A 21,433-nucleotide genomic window follows, 5' to 3' on the forward strand; every position below is an offset into this window, starting at 1 on the left:
TCACACCCCACACATCAATATTTATACTGTATTAAAAGAACCCTTCCCTGGGGCCGGGGGACAGCACTGGTGTGTGCAGGGCCAGCTGACCCAGGTTTCTCTGCTTCCTGTCTGCTGCCACCTCTCTCTGCTCTCAGTGTAATTAGCCTCTAATGTCTCTCCTAATGGGCTGGAAAAACTGATCCCTAAGCTTGTTCAAACTGCAAGTGCTAGAAAAGACAAATCTAATCTATAGTGACAGAAAGCAGATTAGTGGTTACCTGGGGCTAGGGGGTTGGGGAGAACTGACTGGGATGAGGAATGGAGGAATTTTTCCTGGTAGAGGAAGTGTCCTATATCTTGATTGTGGTGGTGATTCACAAATGTATAAATTTGTCAAAACTTGTCAACATGTACAACTAAAACAGTCCATTTCCTTGTATGTAAAGCAGACCTCAGTAATGCTGATTTTAAAACAAACTGTATGTAAATTAAGAGTCAATAGGCCTAAGCACAGTACAAGAGCTTGAAAACACAGATCAACTCCAACATAAAACTAGGGCATGGCCATACGTTAAAAGCAGCCTCCCCATGGTTGCAGAGATCTAAGAAAGGTGGGTCCACCTGCTATGGAAGGCCAGGTGAAAGAAGCAAAGGAACAAAGGCTAATACAGAGGAGGACAGAACTAAATATGTCAAGTCACAACCAGCATGGACACAGATTTACTCTCAAAACCTCAAAATATCTAGGCCTGAGGGAGGAAAATTTAGAATAAATAAATAGAAGTCCTGCCTCACAGAGCCGGAAACTGCATGTTAGTCCCAGGGTGATAATTCATACAAGGTTTGGAAAAAGTGACTCTTGAAGGACTAAGTGTCTTCACTGCAGAGGGCTCCTCAAAAAGCTGGGCCTTACCTCAATTTCCAGGGTGATGCTGGGGAGGAAAGCAACACTCTATGCCGGGTGGGTAAAGGGGGGGTGACTCTTGGGTTTCCTTGAGAAGGGACGACATCTGGCTAGGTGGCAACAAGGACACAATGTTCACGTGGCTGAAGGAGTCACAGGAGTGGACCAGGGCCTCACAAGGAAGGGAGACATATGAGGCTCCAGAAATAGTTGGGGGATAGTGTTTGGGGTGTGCAGTGTGTGGAGGGGGTCAGGGATGGGTAAGGGATCTCTCTCTCCTCTTCCTTTTTACCTGACTTCTCTCTCCTTACAAGTCTCCCAGCACAGAAAAATCTAAACCAAACTCTGGCACCTAATCTGTCCCATCTCCTGTGTAGTTAGTTCTCTTCTACTCCCTCTGTGGGCCTTTGGGACCTAGCCCAGCACTGGGCTCACAGTAAAGGGCTGGAAAAATAATTTATTTGGGACAAGAACGTGAGGGCAATGAGGAACGAATTGGTGGGAGTAGGGGTGGGGAATTGAGGAGGAAGGGCTGGTCAGGATGGGTCTGTGGAGTGGAGTGAGGGAAGGGAATGGAATGGTGAAGGGAGGAAAAGTGTAAAAGAAGTAGGAAACAGTGGCTCAGAGGCAGTGTGGGAGAGAAGACTAGGATTAGTGGGAGAGAGAACAGCATAGGGTCAGAGGTCAGCGGGAACAGGCCAGGGGTCACAGGAGAGAGAGGAGGTTAGTGGTCAACAGGGAAAGGAAGATGAAAGATCAGTAGGAGAGGTATGATCAGTGGTCATTGGCGGCTAAGGTCAGAGTTCACCGGGAAAGGGCAGGTTGGAGTGTGTTACCTGCTTACGAGGCGGCTGTTTAGGGGCCATCTTCAAAGAAGCAGGAAACACCTCAACACTTGGAGCGTCTTCCTCGCCTGAAGACAAGAAGTTTGTCCGTCCCCTCGATCACACACAGGAAATCTGGATTCTCTTTCACTTCAATTCCCAGTCTCAGGGGTTCTTTGGGGACAACCGTCGTTGTGGATCCCCGCGCCTTTGCTGGATGGAATCCTCGCCTCCCTGACGCGGTTACCCAGCAACCAGCCGACACCTAAGGCGCAGGCGCCTCTGACTTCCCCTCCCGGCTGGAGGGGGAAGCAAGGATGGGCGTGCGGGGAACTTCGGGCTCCACTAAGTCCCGCCCTCGGGGATAACACCACCCGCGGCCGCGCGCATTTGGAACTCCTGCATGTGGGAGGGGCTGGGGCTTCCAGACACCGCCTCCTCATGAATAATGCAGATTCAGGCGGTGTCCCGGACCCGGAAGTGGAGTTGCCGAGTCACCGCAGTGGCTGAGCTGCTGACAGGAGGCGGCGGCGGCGGAGGAGGCGAGGCCAGACCTGCGGCTCTGCCCCGCCACAGCCGCGGTAGCACTAGGCAAGCCCACGGAGCCACGCCGGCCTCAGCGCGCCAGCAGACCTCCCGCCCGCGCCCATCGGTCCATCTGCTCCGCGGCCGGCCCGCCCGACTCGTCTGGGGCGGCCTAGTCTACACCACCCAACCCGGCTCCTGGGGCCGCTGCCCCGCGCGGTCCTATTGGCTTTCCTGGCCGCGCCCGGCCCCGGGCCCGCTCTCTTGCCGGCACCATGATGGAGGAGATCGACCGGTTCCAGGTGCCCACCGCGCACTCGGAGATGCAGCCGCTGGTGAGGGGGCGGGCGGCGAGCAGGCCAGGGCCGGGAGGGAGCGCCGCCTGAGGGAGAGGGAGGGAATCAGGCCTTAGGGACTGTGAAGAGGGTGCGCCTTCGGATGGGGCCACGAGAGCCTTAAGAACGCATCGTGGAAGAGGGGGACCTGCAGGACGAGAAAACCGTGGGAGAATACGCGGGGTGACAGCAAAGGGCCTGTAAGGGCAGAGGGCACCTTCTGAGGAGTCAGGCCGGGGGAGCTACGGGGAGCGCTGTCGGATGGAACCGAGCGAGGCACAATGGTGCACACCATTAACGGAGGCCCATAGCTGGGAAAGGAGGGCCTGTCATGGGGCGCCACGGGCGGCAGGCCCAGTGGGTTGGCGTGAGAGGTGGGGAGGCGTTTAGCGCTGGAGGCCTGTGATGCTCAGGGCGGGGGAGGGGGCCTGAGAGCAGTCAGGCTAAGAGCGGCTGGGAATAGGCTTGTAGAGGAGGAGGGGCCTGCCCGCCGGTTTGCTGGAATTGGAACGCGGGGGCACGGACCAGGAGGGGCAGGGGTGGGTGCAGGACGCGAGAATTCCATTCTCCGGAGGAGATCGCAGGTAGTCCACGCTACCTGGGGAGGAGAGCGCGCCGTGGCGAGATAGAAAATCAGAGGCGCGGATGAGAGCGCTCTCGAACCGTCGGGAGAGGGGGCGGGGCCGCGCTGGAGCCGCCTGTGCCCACGGTCAAGCATCCTAGGCCTACGTGCTTGGAGTCCTTGCTGGGCGCCTATCCTGCCGCCTGTCCGCGGTCCCGGAGTCAGGGAGGAATGATGTCATCGCTGCCGGCGCGGAGGCGATGGAAGGGGGAGGGCGACGCGGGCGCACTGAGGCCAGGCCTAGGGCAGATTATGCCCGCCGGCCACCACTCCGGGGGACTGGCTGGTGTGCCCAGCGGCGGGGCGGGAGACGCCGAGGCCTAGCCAGCAGGTATAGGGAGAGGGAGGAGCGAGGAAGTGCCCCGGCTCAGTTCGTTTTTCCTTCTCCTTTCCCCCCCCCCCCCTTGGAGCCCTAGGGGGAGCTGGAAGGGGGCAGGGAGGGCCAGGAACCCTAAAGGTGTGGATGCTCTATTCTTTGAGCTTTGCTGGAGCCCGTCGGAGCTCTACAAATCTGGAAGATCTCGGGCTTCCTAAGCCTCCACCCTCTATGTTAGGCGGGGAGGCGAGGAACCTGTTCTACCCTTCGGCCCCCACATCCCTGGCTGACAGACGTGCTTTGTGACTTCTTGAACAAGTAACCTGTCCATTACAGCAGCCCAGACTGACCTTGGCAGGGACCCATGACCAACTCTAAGCCACACCTTTTGGGAGATGGTAGAGAGAATCATTAGAGGCCACCTAGCAGGAGAGAAAAGACTTTTTTGTCTCCTTTTGTGCTTAGATCTAGAAGCAAAACACAGAGAAGCATTACAGAAGTGTATAATATTAAACGGGAAAGAAATGCTAGCCTGATGCCATCATTGGATTATTTGGGGGACCAGAAAAGTCAGCCCCCCAAATAATCCAGACTTGAAGAAGATTTTAGGCTGGGTTAAGAGGACTTTCCTTTCTGGATTATCTTTCCAGCCAAGCTAGCTTGTCAAACTAGATTGCTCTTCCAGTTCTAAGCGTCTAATCAATAACCAAAAGTGAGGGTGGATAAAGGAGGAGGAAGAGGTCCAAGTGAGTCAGGGGAAGAAAGTGATGAGTTGGCTCTTGCCTCCTATCTGGGGTTCCTAAAAAGGGAGTCAATAGCTGTCCAGGGAAAGGGAGGAAGGAATGGAGTCACCAGGCTCTCTCAGTTGTCCTTGGTGCCACAGTCATTGCCTGAAGTTCTCAATGATGGTTTTAGTGAGTAGTGGCCCCACTACTCCTGAGCTACTTCTGGTCTGTGTGGCTCTGGAGTAGAAGTGCAAGGAGACATTTATCAGAAAGGCTGTGATTGCCTTGAGACCCTTTTCTTGAAGGCTAAAGGATCCTTTCTCTGCTAGAGCCTGCTTTGTTAAGGTTGAATGAAAGCCTTATGGAAGTAGCAATATAGTCATCCCCCATTTGGGGGTCATAGATACTGCCCTGCAGATCTCTGCCTCTTGACCCCTGTTCCCAGGTTGAACTCTAGAGGATCCCCAGAATGCCTTACATGCTCTGTGTGCTACTGAGACCAGAATCTTGTGTGGAGTTTCCCCAAGAGCCTTTATTTCAGGGCATAAGGAATCAAGATGGTATACTACAGACGAGAAAAGCAGAAGAAAAAATAGGGATATTTGAGTAGCCCATAAAAACTAGGGTCGCAGGCTTGGACTCAGCTGTGACTTATTTCATTTCTTGCCATTATCGTTGAGACCTCCAAGAAGTCCCTCCTCTTCTCTGGCTTAGTTTTCCCATTTATGAAACGAAGGCAAACTATCTCTTTAAAGCAATAGCTCCTCTCTTCCAAAGAATATCATAGGGGCCTGGTACCATTGATTCAGCAAATCCATTCACTAAATACTTATTGAGCATGCTCTGTTCTAGATACTATACTTGGTGTCAGGGACACAGTGGTTAGCAACATAGACACAGATACATCCCTGCCCTCCTGAAAGTCACAGTTCAACAGAAGTGTATTGCTCTTGCTCCCTCCTCCAGTGTGAGCCCCTCTGAGGACAGAGTGGGGGCTCTCTCCTTAAACCCTAAAGGAAACAAAGCAACGCTGGTGCCAGCATCACTGCCCCTTTCTGGATCAAGCTGTACTCATACAGGCTTGTCACATGGGCTCCATCATCAAATAACCCTCCCCTACTCATAGTAATGGGAAAAATCCTGAGGCCATTCATTACTTGGAAAGATGAGCTATAAGGGGAAAGCATCTTTATTTTTTTTATTATTTACTTGAAAGAGAAACTCAAGCTTAAAAAAGAGGCCTAGATGAGTGGCAGAAGCTAGAAGAGAAGGCATAGCCGGTAGATCGGGGTGTTTTCAAGGTGCTAATTTAAGCATTAGTTCTCAGCTTAGTGACAGGAAGAGGAAGAGATCCCTGCCCTGTTGTTGCTGCTGCTATTGCAGCTGTAAGGAGCCATCTGTCTGAAGTGGGAGTTGGCCTGAGGGCGTGGCCTCCCTCTTTTCCCCATCACACCAATTATTTAATTGGACTGGCTGCGTGTCAGCAGCTGAACCAGGCCTGGGCCTATCCCTGAGAGCTCCCCAAGGTCTCTTCCTGTCTCCTTATGAAAGAAATGAGAGCGCCACTTAGAGACCTGGTCCCTGGGCTCCACTCCTACTGCATGTATTTCCTAGATATTCCTGAGTGTTTCTGAGCACAGATCTTCCCAAAGAAACTGCCAAGGGTAGGCATACCTTGTATGTCAGTTCTGTGTCCACGCCACACACCTCACTGATCTAGGGAAGCACCCAGCTACCCAAGGCTCTCTGTTGAGCAGTTGGGTTGAATTCGGGCTTTGTTTGTGTGAGCAGCAGGGGTGGGCTCTCTGGCTCTATTGTCTGTCTGGGGGGCTGGTTGGTGCAGGCTCACAGTCTACGGCTTCTCTTTGGCCGCAGTTAGAGAGGAAGAGATTTGTTGCCAAAAAAGAAAAAAAAAAGAAAAGAAAGAAAATAAGGAGCTTTTTAAGCACTTAATTGTGTCAGGCAAAACTCTGCCTCCTGTGCTTTCAGGGACCAAAGAGACCAAAAAATGGCATATGGCATCAGACAGGCTCTCTGTACACTTGAGAGAAATGCTTGTCTGGCCTCCCTGAAACCCTTGTGATGTTTAATGTAAATGTTTAATTCATTTGTTTAGTTCATTTGTAACTTTATTCATTTGTAACTTTAAGGACAGAGACAAAGTGAGATCTCTCCAGTGAGTGACCAGGAGAAGGATGGGCTCAAAAGGCTCCAGGAAGCTTGTAGCTATATGTCAGGAAAGAGTGGAGATCAGTAGACGGTGCTTCTGAGAAAGGGTGACACCTCCCTTGGGAAAAGGAGAGAAATACTGAGCCTCTGACCCTTTGACCATGAGAGCTAGGAAAGGAGTTTCAGACCGCTCCTGCCTCCTGACACGGATGGGGATCGTCAGGACGTCATTCAATGAGGGGCCGCAGCAGCTCCTGAAAGTGGCAGAGAGAACATTGTGAAAATAGCAAGAAGCCACTGTGGAGAACTGACCTACATGTATTCTGTGGTCCAGGAGCCTTACGTTGCCTCCTTGTAGTCAGGTGACTTTTCAATTTAAGGGTGGATTCTCCTAGTGGGTCCATGTGGCTCATGATCTAGGAGTATTTCTCAGGTTCTAAGAAGAGGCATCCCCTTCTCTCTTTTCCTATATTGCAAAGTTCTCTAGCTCCTCCCTTGCTTTTCATCTCCTCAGTCAACAAACACGAAGAATTGCCTTTCTGCTAGATGTTGTGCTGGGCTCCACAACACAGAGTCTTGCTCCAGGGATACGCAGTCAAGAGGGATTGAGGTACTACAGGGTACTGAGCACTGCAAAAAGGAAGAACCAGGTCCTGCGGGGCCAAAGGCAAATGAGAAAGGGCTCTCATCGAGTGATCAGGGAAGACTTCACACAGGACTCATTGCTGAACTGGCTCTTAGAAGAGAGCTAGAAGCTTGGCAGACGGATAAGATGAGATGAGCACGAGAGTTCCAGCCAAAGGGCATGGAGGAAGAAACAAGAGGGTGCATTTGAATAAAGGAAGGGTTTTAATTTAGGGAATAACATGATCAAATTTGAATTTGGGACAATCACTCCAGTAGTGGATGAGAGATTAGAAAAAGTGAGACTGGAGGTTGGAAAACTAAAATGGGTGTGAGAGCAGTAAGAATCCAGGCAAGAGATGATAAAGGCCTACACTAAAGCTGAAAGAGAGGAGGGGGCATATGTACAGATACTAATAAAGTGGAATAGGCAGGGTGTGGTACCTGTTTGGAGGTGGGGTGGAGAGAGAGGGACTCAAGGATGCTTCCCAGGTTTCTGGCGTGATGTCTGGAGGGCAAGAGGCACCTTTACCACCCCCAGAAAATTCAGGGGCCTGTGTATCTCTTGGCTTCAGGGACTGTTTATATGGGAGAAGGGTGCTGTTTTCCTTGGCTCTGCTGTCGAAGCTGCATTCTTGATGTTAAGGGAGACACGGAGTCCTAGAAAACCGAAGAGCAGCCTGGCCCCACAGCCTCATAAGGGAGACTGAGCAATGCTGCCAATGAGTACTTTCCCCCGGCGACCTGCTTTGATGAATGCAAGCAAATCGGTGGCAGCAAGGAGCCACAGTGGGGTTTTTTTGTTTTGTTTTTCTGGCAGCACTTTGGTGAAGAAAAATAAAATTGTTTGTTGGCTGAGAGAGAGTGTTATGTTCCAGTTTCTGGCCTTCCCTTTAAGCTTCATCCTGGTCAAACCTCTGGTTGTCTGACTGATTAGCTGAGCTGGACTCGTTCACTGATTTCTCCTCGAATGGATGTGAGTTACTGCTTTACACAAGAGTCAGAATGGAAAAGGACACATATCTCCTTTCTCTGAGACCAGCCTGGAAAGCTGCACCTGGGGTAGAAGCAGTGCCCAGGCTGCTATCTTCCAGGCAAGGTGTGCCAAAGGAGCAGGCTTCTGGGGTAAGATTGCTCAGAGGTGACATGGCTTCTTAAAGACCCTACGGGTAGCCTCTGTAGGCAGGTGCTTCCGTGGTCGCTAGGTCATTTCCAGCCCCCAGCTGTCTGCTGCCCTTGACTGACTATAGCCCAGAGTGAACAGAAATGGAAATCAGAGCCTTCTTCACTGGAACTTGATTAGTCTCAGTGACCCTGTCCCCTCCAAAGGGCAGATGGAGCCTTGTGTCTAGAAAGGAGACATGGGAGATTCCGCTGCTTCATGCCTTCCAGCAGACCCTGGGAGAACTGGTACAGGGGGCCCCCCAGGGGGTGGGAAGGGGAGAATGAGGCGAAGGGCAGATACCCAGAGGTGCTGGCTGAAGGAAGCAAGAGGCTGACTCAGCGGGCTCTGAAGTTATTGTTTCCTAAGGAGACTCTGGTGGGAATCTGGCTATCAAGGCGAGAGAAAGGAAGGAAGGAAGCAGGCTGAGCTGGGACCCGCTCTGGATCTGGCTCTGCTCTGGAGTTCAGAAGCGGGCACATGACCCAAAGGCCTCATGTGGGGCAGCCAAGTAAACTCCTGGGCTTTCGGGAGGGACTCTGGGGCAGGGCAGGTTGTCTAGGAAGGAGGCCCAGAGGGTCTGCCCTGGAGGAAGGGTGGATGGGGGCCTGTAGGAGTTCCCCTTAGACTGTATATTCTTAGGAGCCAGTTCTAGTAGATTATCTGCTTTCACTTATTGCTGTTATTCAGATGTCAAAATGAGGATCGCATGGTTGTGCTTCTTGCGGGTTGTTTTAGGTTTCTGTGGTGATGATGCTGCTGATGTCTGAGAGTGTGTGCATAGGTCAGAGGAATGACGGCCAGGAAGGGTGCTCTCGGAATGACCCTTCTAGCTCTGAGAAGCATGAGTCGGACAAGAGGCCAGACCCAGGCAGAAATGAGTCTGGTTACTGAGGTTTCTTGCCTAGTTTTGCCTGTTTTCATCACCAGACTCTCGGCTGTTATAACCCGAGTCCAAACCATCTCTTTAAAACAGTACCTGACAGGTACTTTAATTAAGATTGATTGAATTAATCTGTCCCCAAACTGTGGCATGGGAACTGTATATATTTTACTATGCAGTTAACTTAAACATAATTGTGTACCAAGCTATAAATGATATGTAGTTCCCATATTAATTTCTAATTTTATCCTGGTAAAGGAAATGGTGAAGCCCCCAGCCAAGCATGGCTTAGACCAGCTTTCCTATAGTATATTAGGAATGTTGGTCCCTTGAGATACTTTATGGGGGGGGGGGAGAATCTATAGACAAATTCCTTTGGGAAACACTGCACACTATCCCATCACAATGTTTACTAGCATTTTAAAGGCTCTGAGAAGTTCTGCAGTAAAGAAACCTTTCCAGTTTCGTTTAACCAAATGTTTCCCAAGGTTATGTAACTATGGAAACTTCTTTCACATTACATCTATTAGCATCTTACAGAACCAATGAATTTCATGAAATACTCTTTGGGAAATTCTGGCTTGGAAATTAGTGTCTCTTCTGATCCAGTCTGGATTTATGTTCTTCCCAGTTTTCCTGCGCCTCTGGTATAGCCCACACCGTTTTTCCCCCACGCTAGTGTCTAATGGGACGTTGCTGCTTTGTGTCAGGAAAGAAGTAAAGTTCTTAGTGAACTTTGGTCAAGTGCAGAAGCAAATACTAAGTGCTTAGTTATTAAGATATTGCTAAGTGGGGTTTATTTCCCTTCAAGTCTCTCTACTAAACAATGTTTTGGTACAACCAGCATTTTTACCGTTAACCTTTTTTTTGACAGCTTCATTGAGATATATTTCATATACTGTACACTTGACCCATTTAGCACTTTACTTTTACTCCTGGTGTGGCTGCAGCATGCCTCAGTTCTGTTTCTTCTTACCTGTGGGCTGTGCTCTGCCCTTTTGTGTTCTGCTAAGCAGGAGAGAATATAAAGATTATAGTCCAAATCTCTCATCAGGAAGAACTCCATCTCAATTGGGATTTAAGCTAAAAAACGGATTCTCTGAGTAGGGTTCCTCAGTACTTCCTTTGCAATACCATTAAATGTCCAAACAATCAGAGCAGCTCAAGAGGCATTTCTGCATAATCACTTTACATATATAAAAGGTAGCCTTCTCCGTGGGCTACATAAAGCATGGGTGATAAGCAGATTTCACCCCTTACGCCAGTGCCCATTGGGCAGTAATGGCTGCCTGGAGCCTGTGTTAAGGTGAATTCTGAGGCAGAGTTCTGGTTCAGTGAAAAACAGTGACATGGTTGCTTTTCCACGTCTGCCATGGTCTTCAACAAGGGAAACATCAGTTCTCGTCCTCTGCTTCCCATCCTGGCAGCCCTGAATTGTCATAGTTGTCCCAGACAAAGAACACGGGAAAGGAAGACTCTGGGAGATGTCAGCTAGATCAGCTGTCTCTTTCACGGAGGGGCTGGAGTCTTGCAATACGACTCTTTAAGAAACGAATGGAGAAAACTGATCTTTCCTACACTGATCTTCAGCAGGAGTTTTTGAAGTATTGACTTGATATAAAGTTAATAATGCTTTGGAAATAGATAGGCCTGGTAAGAGGGAGTAATCTTGACTCTGCTGAGCAGATGAAAGGGGGAAATAGGCAGATTCAGGACGAGATCTGATAAATATATCACAGAAGTGGTTGGCCAAACTTAAGATGAAGCTACAAGCCCTGACCAAAGGAGCAAGAAGAAGGAATGGGCTATGGAGGAGACCCTTACACCAGCAGTTACTAGAGAGGAAAAGCCCTACTGTGAGATAAACAGCCTTAGCACTCTTTGGCCCAGGCAAAACAGGTCCTGTTTTCCTTCTACCATTTTCTCGGAGACTGGTTTCCAAATCCCCAGTCAGCCTGGCTGCTGTAGTAGATACTTCTGAGTTTCTCACCCCGGAACTAGACACAGACTGGTCTATGCGATCTGACCAGCACAGAATACTGTGGCACTGCCACTCTCCATGATATTGGGATTGTACTTCTATTATTGCCAGTTGAGGTTTCATGATCATATTCAATAGCTGTACCTATTGTTATATTGAACTTGGGACACATCTGAAATAGGGTAGCCCTTTGCCTTAGGAGTGTAAAATCAAGGCAAGAACCTGGAAGGACATCTTGGGCTCGGTGGGCTGCTAATTATAGGTAAGGATACTCGGGCTAGTGAGGTGGCGATTTCATACTTTCTAGAAAGCTGTACCACATGTGTGTAATGTGACTCTTATCCTCGGAGAGGGAGCTGGCTGAATTCAGCAATGTGGAATTTAAACAGGAATCCAGGTGAGGCTATGCGATGGGGTAGGCTAGAGTAGACCTTCAAAGAGAGCTAGTGTTTATGTGGACAGGAAACTAAGTCTGCTATATGACATAACCACTAGAAAAGCTAATGTGCTGTTGGGCTGCATTACTAGAAGTATGGAGTTCAGGTCTCAGGAGGTGAGAGCCCAGCTCTGCACTGTCAGTGCTTTATGAAGTCCTGCGTTTTATGCTGATGTCACCTTTCAAGAGAGGGGGTGACTAGGATGATGAAAGGAGTCAAAACCATACCGTGTGGGAACAGTTGGAAGAACGGAGGCTGTTCGGTCTTAAAAAACCAGTCTCAGGGGAAGCATTTTAAGGTTTTCAAATGCCTAAAGGACTGGAGTTAAGAAAGGAAAGACAGACTTCATATTACCTGTGATCTCACAGGGAGGACCCAGGGCCATCGGGTGGGCGCGTGAACACGCTGACTCCACTGCCTCCCCCTCCTTGTGGTAGAAGTTCTTAACCTGAGCGAGAGGCCAGGGCACCTGGAAGACATGTTGCTCTTTGCAAAATGCCACACTCTTTGTAAAGCAGGAGCTAGGAGCAACATTCTAGCAATAAACATGGCTCATTATGTGTGTGCAATATAAACATGCTCCAAAAGTCCACTGTGGGGTAGTGTGAGCCGCACTTTCCTGGTTTTCTGTTAATATGTGTTTGCTAATCTTTCCTTTCTTTCAAGGCCTCTCACAAAAATGCCAGCTTCCTTATGCATCCTTTTCTTGCATTCAATAAATTGTGACCCCTCCATTCCACCTGTCCTATGGCCCCGATACGTTGTCTTTGTGTGAAGTTTATGGATGCAATTGTCTTATTTTAAATTCCTCTTTAAGGTAGATGAAAAGATGTTTCCAAAGCACCTGAACCACATTGGGAAAGAGATTGGGAAAATCGTTTTTGCCCATTTTATAGATATGCACGCAGAACCCACCAAGGCACCAAGGTGAATAGGCTCGACCATTACCCAGCTGGAGGTTGGTATGGCCTAGACTAGCACCCAGGTATCCTGACTCCCAGGCCCATGGTATTTCCTTCAATTTGGGACCAAATTAAGTTATTTTGCATCAACTTAAACTTCTCCACCGGCTTTTGACGCATCTGCACTAGGCTTTCCCCTCCCACCTGGTCATACTTTCTACTATTCATGCCAACTTTCTTTCTAAAAGGTCTAACCAGGCCCTTCACCTTCTCTCAGCTGTAGGCATCTTGAGGCCTCCTCCCCTAAGAATTATTTCCCCTCTGTCACATAACTTGATATATAAGGTATCCTGATTTGGGGTATCCACTTTGATGTGTTGTGTTGTGAGTCTGATCTGCCAACTCCCCCTTTAACTCCTTGGCAGGTAGCTTCTGCCCCCAGAGCTTACAGTCTGGCAAAGAAGAGACTCGCTCTCTTGAAGCAGAACTACAGAAAACAGCTGGTTCCTCTAAGGATGAGTAAAGAGTGGAGAGGAGGTTTGGAGGTGATTCTAAGGAGGGGACTAGTAGAGACCCAGAGGGAAATGAGTAGGTGAGAGTTAGTGACTGCACTAGAAGGTGCGCGTGAGCAATCGTGGGAGATTCAGAGGGGTACATGAATTGGGGTGCTCATTCATTATTCAAAAATAATGAATTTTGAGCATCTGCTATACGCAAGACCTTGTACCAGACACAAGGAATAATATGAATAAAGCAAACATGGTCCCTGCCTTAATGAGCTGGCAATCCAGTGGGAGAGACAGCTACAAAACAAAGTGCACAAACGAATGACAGTTACAAACTGTGACAAGTGACAGAAAAGACAAGAACAAGGTAGCATGAGAGAGAATAATAAATCCTGGGGATGTGAGGTAAGGCTCCTGTGAGAAAATGATGTTGAGCTCAGACCACAGGATGAGAAGGACCTTGAATGCTCTGACAGGGAGTGACTTCTTGCTCCCCAGGGGGGTGGGGTCTCCCAGCTCAGTCAGTCGTCTGAGTCCCTTACAAACTGGCCTTCCCCATCCTCTCCCTTCGCAGCATTAGGCCAGTTCTCAGGAATAAGGGACACAGGAGAACATGGGACGGTGATCGAGCCCCTCTCCCATTGGAAGCACAGCTGATGACTGCTGCCAGCTTTCCTGTGAGGTTGAAGATATTAATAGAGTTGTGATGTGTAATATTTAGTGAGCAAGAAACAGCTCTGCTGATGGATAACTCCTACCTGTCTTCCAACATTGTATGACCTGCACACATCCTCCTGGAGATGGACAAAAATATCTAGCTCTTGGAGGGAAGGAAAAGCATCAGTCTGGATGTCCTGTTCTTTGTGTGTCAGGCATGGGGCTCATGTTCCCCTTACCACAAAAGCCACATGCTACAAGTAGTTCTGTTCAGGGGCAGGCCTGCCTCTGGTGGCAAAGCCAGCAGCCACACTGGCATGCAGATCACAGCAGCTGGTGAGAGGGGCCTCCAGTGACTCCTGAAGGTGTTCTCTGAGGATTTCACCTTCCAGAAAGTCCTCTCTGCTCTCAGCTGGCCTGCTGCTCCCAGCCCTGGCTCAGAGCTGATCATAGCTCAGAGAAAGGCCAAGTGGGAAGGTAGTGATGGCTCGTGGTTTAGGGAAGAGGGGGGGAAGTTACATGGTGTCAGTAAGAGACCAAGTTGGGGGGTGATATTCACAAGGTGGCCAACATTGCCAAGGGAACCAGTCAGGGAACCAAGATTTGGCGATCTATCAGGGTCTGAACTACAGCAGTGAGGCAATCTCTGGGAACTCCCATGAGAGGAATTGGTTTGAGTCTGTCTGAGGGAGTGTAGAGATCGGGGTGAACTAGTAAGGGGCCTGGGACTCAGGGCGGGAGCTATGCAAAGTGGTGGTAGGAAGTGGCCTGGGTATATTCTAGCTCTGCTACTTTCGTTACGACCTTTGCCAGGCTCCTAAGCTCTTTCAGGCTAGTTTTAAAATAAATAAGATCATTTACGTGGAAATGAACCACAAATTACTGTATCATTTCTGATCTAAGGGTTGATGGTGATTAAGGGGTTGGTTATTTCCGGTTTTTGTCAGTGTTTTCCCAAGGGAGCTTTTATGGGGAGAGGGTGAGATGATGGTTTATTCTTCTCATCACCAGATGAGAAGAGTCCTTGGCCTACTTGACAGGACCGTGATGAGGCGAGGCTAGAGATGCAAGTGGTCTGTGCTCCTGTTCATTCTCAGAGGGGCTTCCATTGAGTGGGCCAGGACTGGAGGAGGCCCTCTCCCTGCCCTCCCTGCCACGGCTGCTGCAGAGTCCCGCTGGTGGGGTGGAGCCTTCTTCCTGGAGCGCCCCACTACCGAAGCTAGTGGAGGGTGTCCTGCTGTTGTTTTGGCTCCCAAAGGCCAACTTTCATTTGGCTCAAGAAACATTTGAAAAAATCCATGTTGCTACTATTGCTACTATTCTCTCCCACAGGAGAGTAGGCTCAAGAAAGAGGCAGTTTTCAGTCTGCAGAACTTCCTCACATTTTTACAACATTTTGTCGTGGAGAATTTCAAACATATACAAAGTAGACAGAAGGTGAAATGAGCCTCCTAGTAGCAATCACCCAACTTAAGTAATTATCAGCCCAGGATTAACCTCGCTTCACCTTGCCCCACCCACTGGATTGCTCTGAATAATTATTTCAGCTCTAGTCCTCTGTCTTCTGTATTTCTGCAAACTGGTGATTAGACCGCAGGGTTTGATCAGATTCAGATTCAACTTTTTTTGTGACTAAAACTTGTGAGTGGGTGCTGTGTATTTCCTCTTGCTTCACATCAGGAGGCCCAGGACTTATGGTTGTCCTACTTTTTGCGATATTCAGATTGATGAGTGGTATAGTTAGTCTGATTTCTCCATCACAAAGGTTCCCATTCAGCCTTTCACCTAATATTTTTAGCAGCCATTGATGGTCATTGCTTCAGTCCATTTATTTCATCAGGAGTTTCCTTCCTATTTAGACAACAAAGGACCCCTGTCAATTCTCTGCCTTCATCCCCCACAGATATCCCTAGCCCTTTCTCCTTTAAGTCCACTTTTTCTACCACTGCCCTTATCCTATACCATCATTTCCTTTCATATCAACCCAAGATGGCCCTAGGAAATCTTCAGGCCACATGTACACACCCTCCTCCATTGCGGACCTGTGTTTCTGAAGGGAGGGTCCTTGGAGTCTGTTCTCAGTGGGACAGCTCTGTCTCCGCTCATGAAGCTCCTGGGTCTGCTCTCTGTGAATCCTGCTAGGGCCACACTTGTCCCTACTAGGGAGGAGTGGCAGCTCTAGTCTTTTCCTCCTGTGGGAGAGAGGATAGCAGAGGCTGGGTTTATTTTACCTTCCCAGGGATTTTCTGAGCAGCCTGCTTCTATGCTGAAGGGGGTCTTTCTCACTTGTTTCCTGAGCTTCCTGCCCCAGCCTGGGCCCTGTCAGGTAGCCAAGCCTGGTTTCCTGTGTCGTTGGGCTGTGGGCTGGAAGAGGGTGGAGGAGGGGTGGGATGGGCAGCTCTGGCACTCTTAGGCCCTTTTCTCTTTCCAGCTGCGTTCCAAAACCTGAGGGCTAGAACCCAGCGAACACCTGCCGGTACTTTAGCATTGCTGTGCTGCCCAGGATCTCCACTCCGAGCTTCTCTCACAGAAGAGAGACTGTAGAGACTGCCCTCCTGTGTGTGCACCTGCACCAAACACAGTGCACGCACCGTGGGTGCTGGGAGCGGCTAATTAGGGACACACACGCAAGTTGAGAGCTGCTTCCTGCAAACCTAAACCCACCCCTGGGCTCTGCCCCTGCCCACAAGAGTGCAGCACCTTCACCACCCCAGCCTAATAGCTGCTGGTCTCTTGGTCATTATGTCCAATGAAATGGAGCATCCAATGGGGCAGGAAGTCAGAGAGGTGGAAGCTGACTAGGGACCGGTGCAGCAGCCAAAAAACATGAGGAGCTTCGTAGTGACAGCCCATGACCCAGGACAGGATGTCTGATCAGTCTGACAGCCCTGGATGCCCCACTCGCATTCCGCCCTGTGTCTAGTTCTTCCTTGGGCGATGAGGATCCAGAGGGACTCATTCTGTTTTGGGAAGAGACCTCTTATGTGAGGTGTGATCAAACAATACAGTGAATATTTAAATAAAAAACAGTTTGTTACAGTAAAAGACACATTGCCATTAATCCCCCTCAAAATATCCCCCCTTGCTTCGAACACACTTATCCCATCGTCCTTGCCACTTTCTGAAGCAGTTCTGGAAGTTCTCTTTCATGAGTGTCTTTAGTTGTGCTGTCCTGGCTGCCTCGATGTTCTGAATCATTTTGACTTTGGGGAAGAACCAGAAGTTGCAAGGTGCCAGAACCGATGAATAAGGTGGGTGAGGACACACCGTAATGTTTTTATTTGACAGAAATTGCAGTACCAGAAGCGATGGGTGACACGGAGCGTTGTCATGATGGAGTATGATTTACGGCACACTTTAAAACACACCTTCTCTCAACTGTAGCTCACACCTGACTGACTGCACCGAACAAGCTGAAACTTGTCAGGCACAGTTACTAAGGTTCAACGTACCACTTCCCATGTTGAAGATCCCTGCCTTTCCATTGGATGGCTTTTGGCAGCAGCATTCACCATATTTTGTGATCACAATGGAAAGGCTCCACGTCACACATCGCTTCTAGTACGGCAATTTCTGTCAAATAAAAACATTACATTGTGTCCTTATCCACCTTATTCACTGGACCTGGCACTGCGACTTCTGGCTCTTCCCCAAAGTCAAAATGACCATGAAAGGTAAACGTTTTGAATTGATTCAGGACATCGAGGCAGCCACAACAGCGCAACTAAAGACACTCACGAAAGAGGACTTCCAGAACTGCTTCAGAAAGTGGCAAGAATGATGGGACAAGTGTGTTTGAAGCGAGGGAGAGTATTTTTAGGGGGATTAATGGCAATGTGTCTTTTACTATAATAGTTTTTTAAATTTAAACATCCACCCTATTTTTTTAATCATACCTTGTAGATTACCTACTTCTTTGCTTTCTTCTCCTGGAGGCCACAGCAGGAGTTGTGTGAAGGCCTCGCCCTTTCATCCCCATGAAAGGAGATACAAGAGGAAAGTGTTTCCAAGTAGCAGGGATGCCCAGTGTTGCCCCTTACATTTCAGCAGCTCCCCCCTTGCTCTTACTGTAAAGACTCAAATCCTTAACATTGCCTGCAAGACCTTGTGTGATCTGGCTCCTGCGTTCCTGGCCAGCTCATCTCGTACCATATTAACTCCCATTGCTGCATCCAACCTTACGGGCTTTACTTCTGTTTCTCTGATGTCCCAGGTTACCTTCTGCCTCAGAGCCTTTGTACATGTTTTTCCTTCTGCCTGGAATGCTTTCCCTACACCTTCCACCTTTTTTTGGTTCTTACTCATCCTTCAGCTCTTAGTTTAGCTATAATTTCATTACAGAGGGCTTCCCTTAAACTCTAGATTTCGTTGGTGGCCTTCTTCTTATTGCACTTTTTACATTTATAGTTTTACATATGTTTTTATGATTATTCTATTCACATTGGTCCTTCTAAAGGTCAAGTTTCATAAGACAGACCATATCTATTTTTACTTCCCATTATGTTTCCTCTGCCTCAGAAGGTGCCGTATACATAGTAAACATTCATTAGATGTCTGTTAAATGAAAGAATGAACTAAATAAATTCAATCTTTTTGTCTCCTTTTCTTGATAGCCCCATGCCACGTCTGACTATCATATTCAACTATACACGGTGCAGATGTATAGTTGAATATGTATAGTGTCCTGCTGTTTATGAGCACTTACTGAGTGTCTGCCACCGGACACACATTTCATTTAATCCTTTCAACAATATGAAGGAGATATACCCTTAGTCTACAGAGAAGGAAAGTGAGACCCAAGGTCCCACAGCTAATAAGTGGCAAACCCCGGTTTAAAGCCCAAGTTTGTGGATCAAAGCCCAGGTTCTTAACCATAACATTACACTGCCCCCTTTTGGCGGTTTGGAGAGTTGTCACTGAGAGCCTTCTGTCACTGGGTCCCGGTTAATTTCAACTCTAATAAGCCAATACATTTCGGAAGTTAAAGCCCCAAGAAGCCATAAACCAGTTCTAACCCTCCTGCTCTTGGGCAGGTCTGTGGAAAGACAAAGGGAAGGAAATTCAACCTGGATTCCCCAGTGTCCCAGGATGCATGTCTCAGAGTCTGTCTCTCTCCTCTGTTTTCCATGGGTCTTTTGTATCTTTCAGGACTTAATGAAATATCCTGTTTTAAAGACCAGAAAGGCCAGCTGCTGAAATGGCCTAATGGACAGTGTCCTGGGGAGTAGGAATGGCCTGATTCAGATCCTAGGAAAGATCACAGAGAGGGGGAGAGTATGTATCTTTGTGATTTAATCACTAAAGATAGAGCTCTGGAAACCGGCTTCAAGGCTTTCCTGGGAAACAGACTCAGTAAGAGGGCAGTATCTCTTGCTGTTGATTAGAAAAGCTCAAGTTAGTATCCCAAGCTCCTTTTGGTGGCCAGATAAATTGGGACTGATGAATACTTTAGACTAGATGGAAACAAAGTATAACAGATGAGGAAAGAGCAACATAAAACAAAAAGAGCTACCATTTGTTACATGTGTCAGGAGTGCTGCACAGCATTTTACAGGGTGGCCAGTTAGCTCAGTTGGTTAGTGTGGTGATGGCAGCACTGTAGCAGCAAGGCTGTGGGTTTGGTCCCTACATTTCTTTAACTCTGACACTGGCCCTGCAAAGCAGGTGATGTTACACCCATAGAAAGGCAAGGGACATGAAGAAAGGTAACATGGCAAGGGCCATGCAACCAGCTGGCTTTAGAACTTTCCAGATCTTTCTGACTTCAAAACCCGAGTATCCCCCACACCCCATTGGTGAGAATATACATTGTCACAACCTTTCTGGAAAGAAAACTGGAAACATAATATTGCCTGCCCATTGACCCCCCCTCAGCAATTCCACTTCTAGGAATTTATTAAACTTATGAAATAGATAAGTGTATACAGACTTTCTTTTGCAAGACATTGTAATAGTTATAAATAAATATAATGTTATAAATAAATATAATATTCAATATTATAACATAACAGTTATAATATCTACAACATTATAAAAGCCAGGGGGGAAAAACAAACAAGGTAAATCTCCATCAGTGGGAGTGATTAAATAAATCATGGTACATCTATCGCACAGCATATATATGTAGGAAGCCTTTTAAAAGAAGGAGGTAAGATCTAATATGGATTGACATGAAAAGATGTTCAAGATATATGTTTCTTTATTGTGATGAAATGCGTGTTGTATAAATTCACCATTTCCAGAAATATTTGGACTATGGATGATCTGATTCATTTATGTTTAAATCTGTATATACGATAACATGTTTTAACAGTCTGAGAATCTATAATAAAACGGTAATCATTCTGACATAGGAGAACATTCATGTTCTTTTATGTATATGAATTTGTTCACCTCTATGTATTTGAATTTGTTATGACAAACCAATGTTACTTTTTCTCATCCTTTTTTTCCATTTTGGGAAACAAATGGTCAAAAATCATGCTCTTTCTACTGTATCATGCCTACCCAAGAGATATCGCTTTTGCCTCGTAATTCCCATATTTTTCAATCAGGTATGCATGCCAACAAATCGGTGAGATGAATTGGCTATAGAAATGCTTCCATATACCTGCGTGCCGCTTGTCTGGCTACTCTTATTCCTGCTGGGCACCTCCAGCTTTGACTGGCCACGTTTGACTCAATTCTAGTCACTTCCTTCTCAAGTTCTGTAGAACCATGTTACTTTTGGGAGGCAGGACATTTGTTCGGAAATAGAACGCCATCCACATTGATCAAATACATTCCTGTCTCATGTTTCCTATTTAGAGATCTCCTGCAATCTCACCTTCACCATAAAAGAGAAGCATGGGGACAAAATTATTCTCACGTTCCCCAAGTAAAGCCGTGATCACTGATTGTGTCAACATTCCGAGTGGTTTTCTTTGGCTTCCGGCCTCCCTCCCATTAGTGTTGCTGCTCATTGTTTTGTGGTTTTTGTATGGCTTTTTTATATGGTAAAGTATGAAAGGGGTCAGGAAACTTGGAACCACGCCCTGGCTGGGTGACTTCAGGGGCAGGAGCAGCCTGGCTGGCTGCTCAACTTTATAGGATGTCATATTTTTTTCTCTGTAAAATTTGAATAAATAATAGATTTTTAGGGCAGTGAAAATACTCTCTGCATGATACCACAGTGATGGACGCATGTCATTTTACATTTGTCTAAATCCATAGAATGTAACACCAAGAGCGAACCATAATGTAAACTATGGACTTTGGGTGATTGTGATATGTCACTGGGTTCATCAATTGTAATAAATGTACAACACCAGTGGGGGAATGTTGATAATGGGCGAGGCTGGCTATACATATATGGGGGCAGGAAGTGTGGGAAATCTCTGTACCTTCCCCTCAATTCTCTGTGAACCTAAAACTGCTCTAAAAAAAAAAGTCTTAATAAAAAATAGATGCTGTTTCTCTCTCTTAGGGTTGTCAGAGATTAAAGGAAATAATAATGAAGAAAAAACTTTGAAAGCATAAGTTATAATACAAACATAAGGATCTATTTTTCTGAACTTAACCTTTTATGATTTGCATTATAAACTCTTAAGCCAAAAAGCATGTCTCTAAATCTGTTTGCTATGATGTAGCGATTTAAGGGAGGTAGGAGAGATACTTAACAACCTGGAAAGGCCACTTCATTCTTAAAACCAACCTGAAGAAGGTCGGGCAGAGGAGAGTCAGACTCGTTTTCTATTTTAATCACTTCTGTATTTTGACCCCACCGAACATGTATTCCTTTTGAAAGTTAAAAAATAAATAAGTAAAGATTTTTAAAATGTCAATACTGTTAGGACTAGTGGTAGAATTTGGAGGTCATCTGCATAGAGGGCTAAAAGCT

The 21,433-nt window shown here is 47.5% G+C and overlaps 2 protein-coding genes across 12 annotated transcripts in view; one reads left to right on the forward strand and one right to left on the reverse strand.

Annotated features, from left to right (window-relative positions):
• Nucleotides 1-2,060, reverse strand: part of DNAI1 (dynein axonemal intermediate chain 1) — a 56,155-nt gene extending 54,095 nt beyond the window's left edge. For all 5 annotated transcript variants that reach the window (XR_002137602.3, XR_012495830.2, XM_019734533.3 and 2 more), the window contains exon 1: nucleotides 1,723-2,060. Coding sequence is in view for 3 of the 5 variants with exons in the window: in XM_019734533.3 (XP_019590092.2) it covers nucleotides 1,723-1,752 (30 nt within the window). In the remaining 2 variants the exon portion in view is untranslated. The remainder of the gene's footprint in view (nucleotides 1-1,722) is intronic.
• A 151-nt stretch (nucleotides 2,061-2,211) lies between these two features.
• The window catches only part of FAM219A (family with sequence similarity 219 member A), a 49,115-nt gene continuing 29,893 nt past the window's right edge, over nucleotides 2,212-21,433 (forward strand). The window contains exon 1 of one of the 7 annotated variants that reach the window (XM_019734595.3): nucleotides 2,212-2,570. In XM_019734595.3, the coding sequence (XP_019590154.1) occupies nucleotides 2,511-2,570 (60 nt within the window). In that variant the 5' untranslated portion in view covers nucleotides 2,212-2,510. The remainder of the gene's footprint in view (nucleotides 2,571-21,433) is intronic. The other 6 variants (XM_019734584.3, XM_019734599.3, XM_019734593.3 and 3 more) reach the window with 6 other exon arrangements.

Source organism: Rhinolophus sinicus, chromosome 16 (assembly GCF_057876585.1).
Source record: "Rhinolophus sinicus isolate RSI-liver-muscle chromosome 16, RSI-T2T, whole genome shotgun sequence".
NCBI lineage: Eukaryota > Metazoa > Chordata > Mammalia > Chiroptera > Rhinolophidae > Rhinolophus > Rhinolophus sinicus.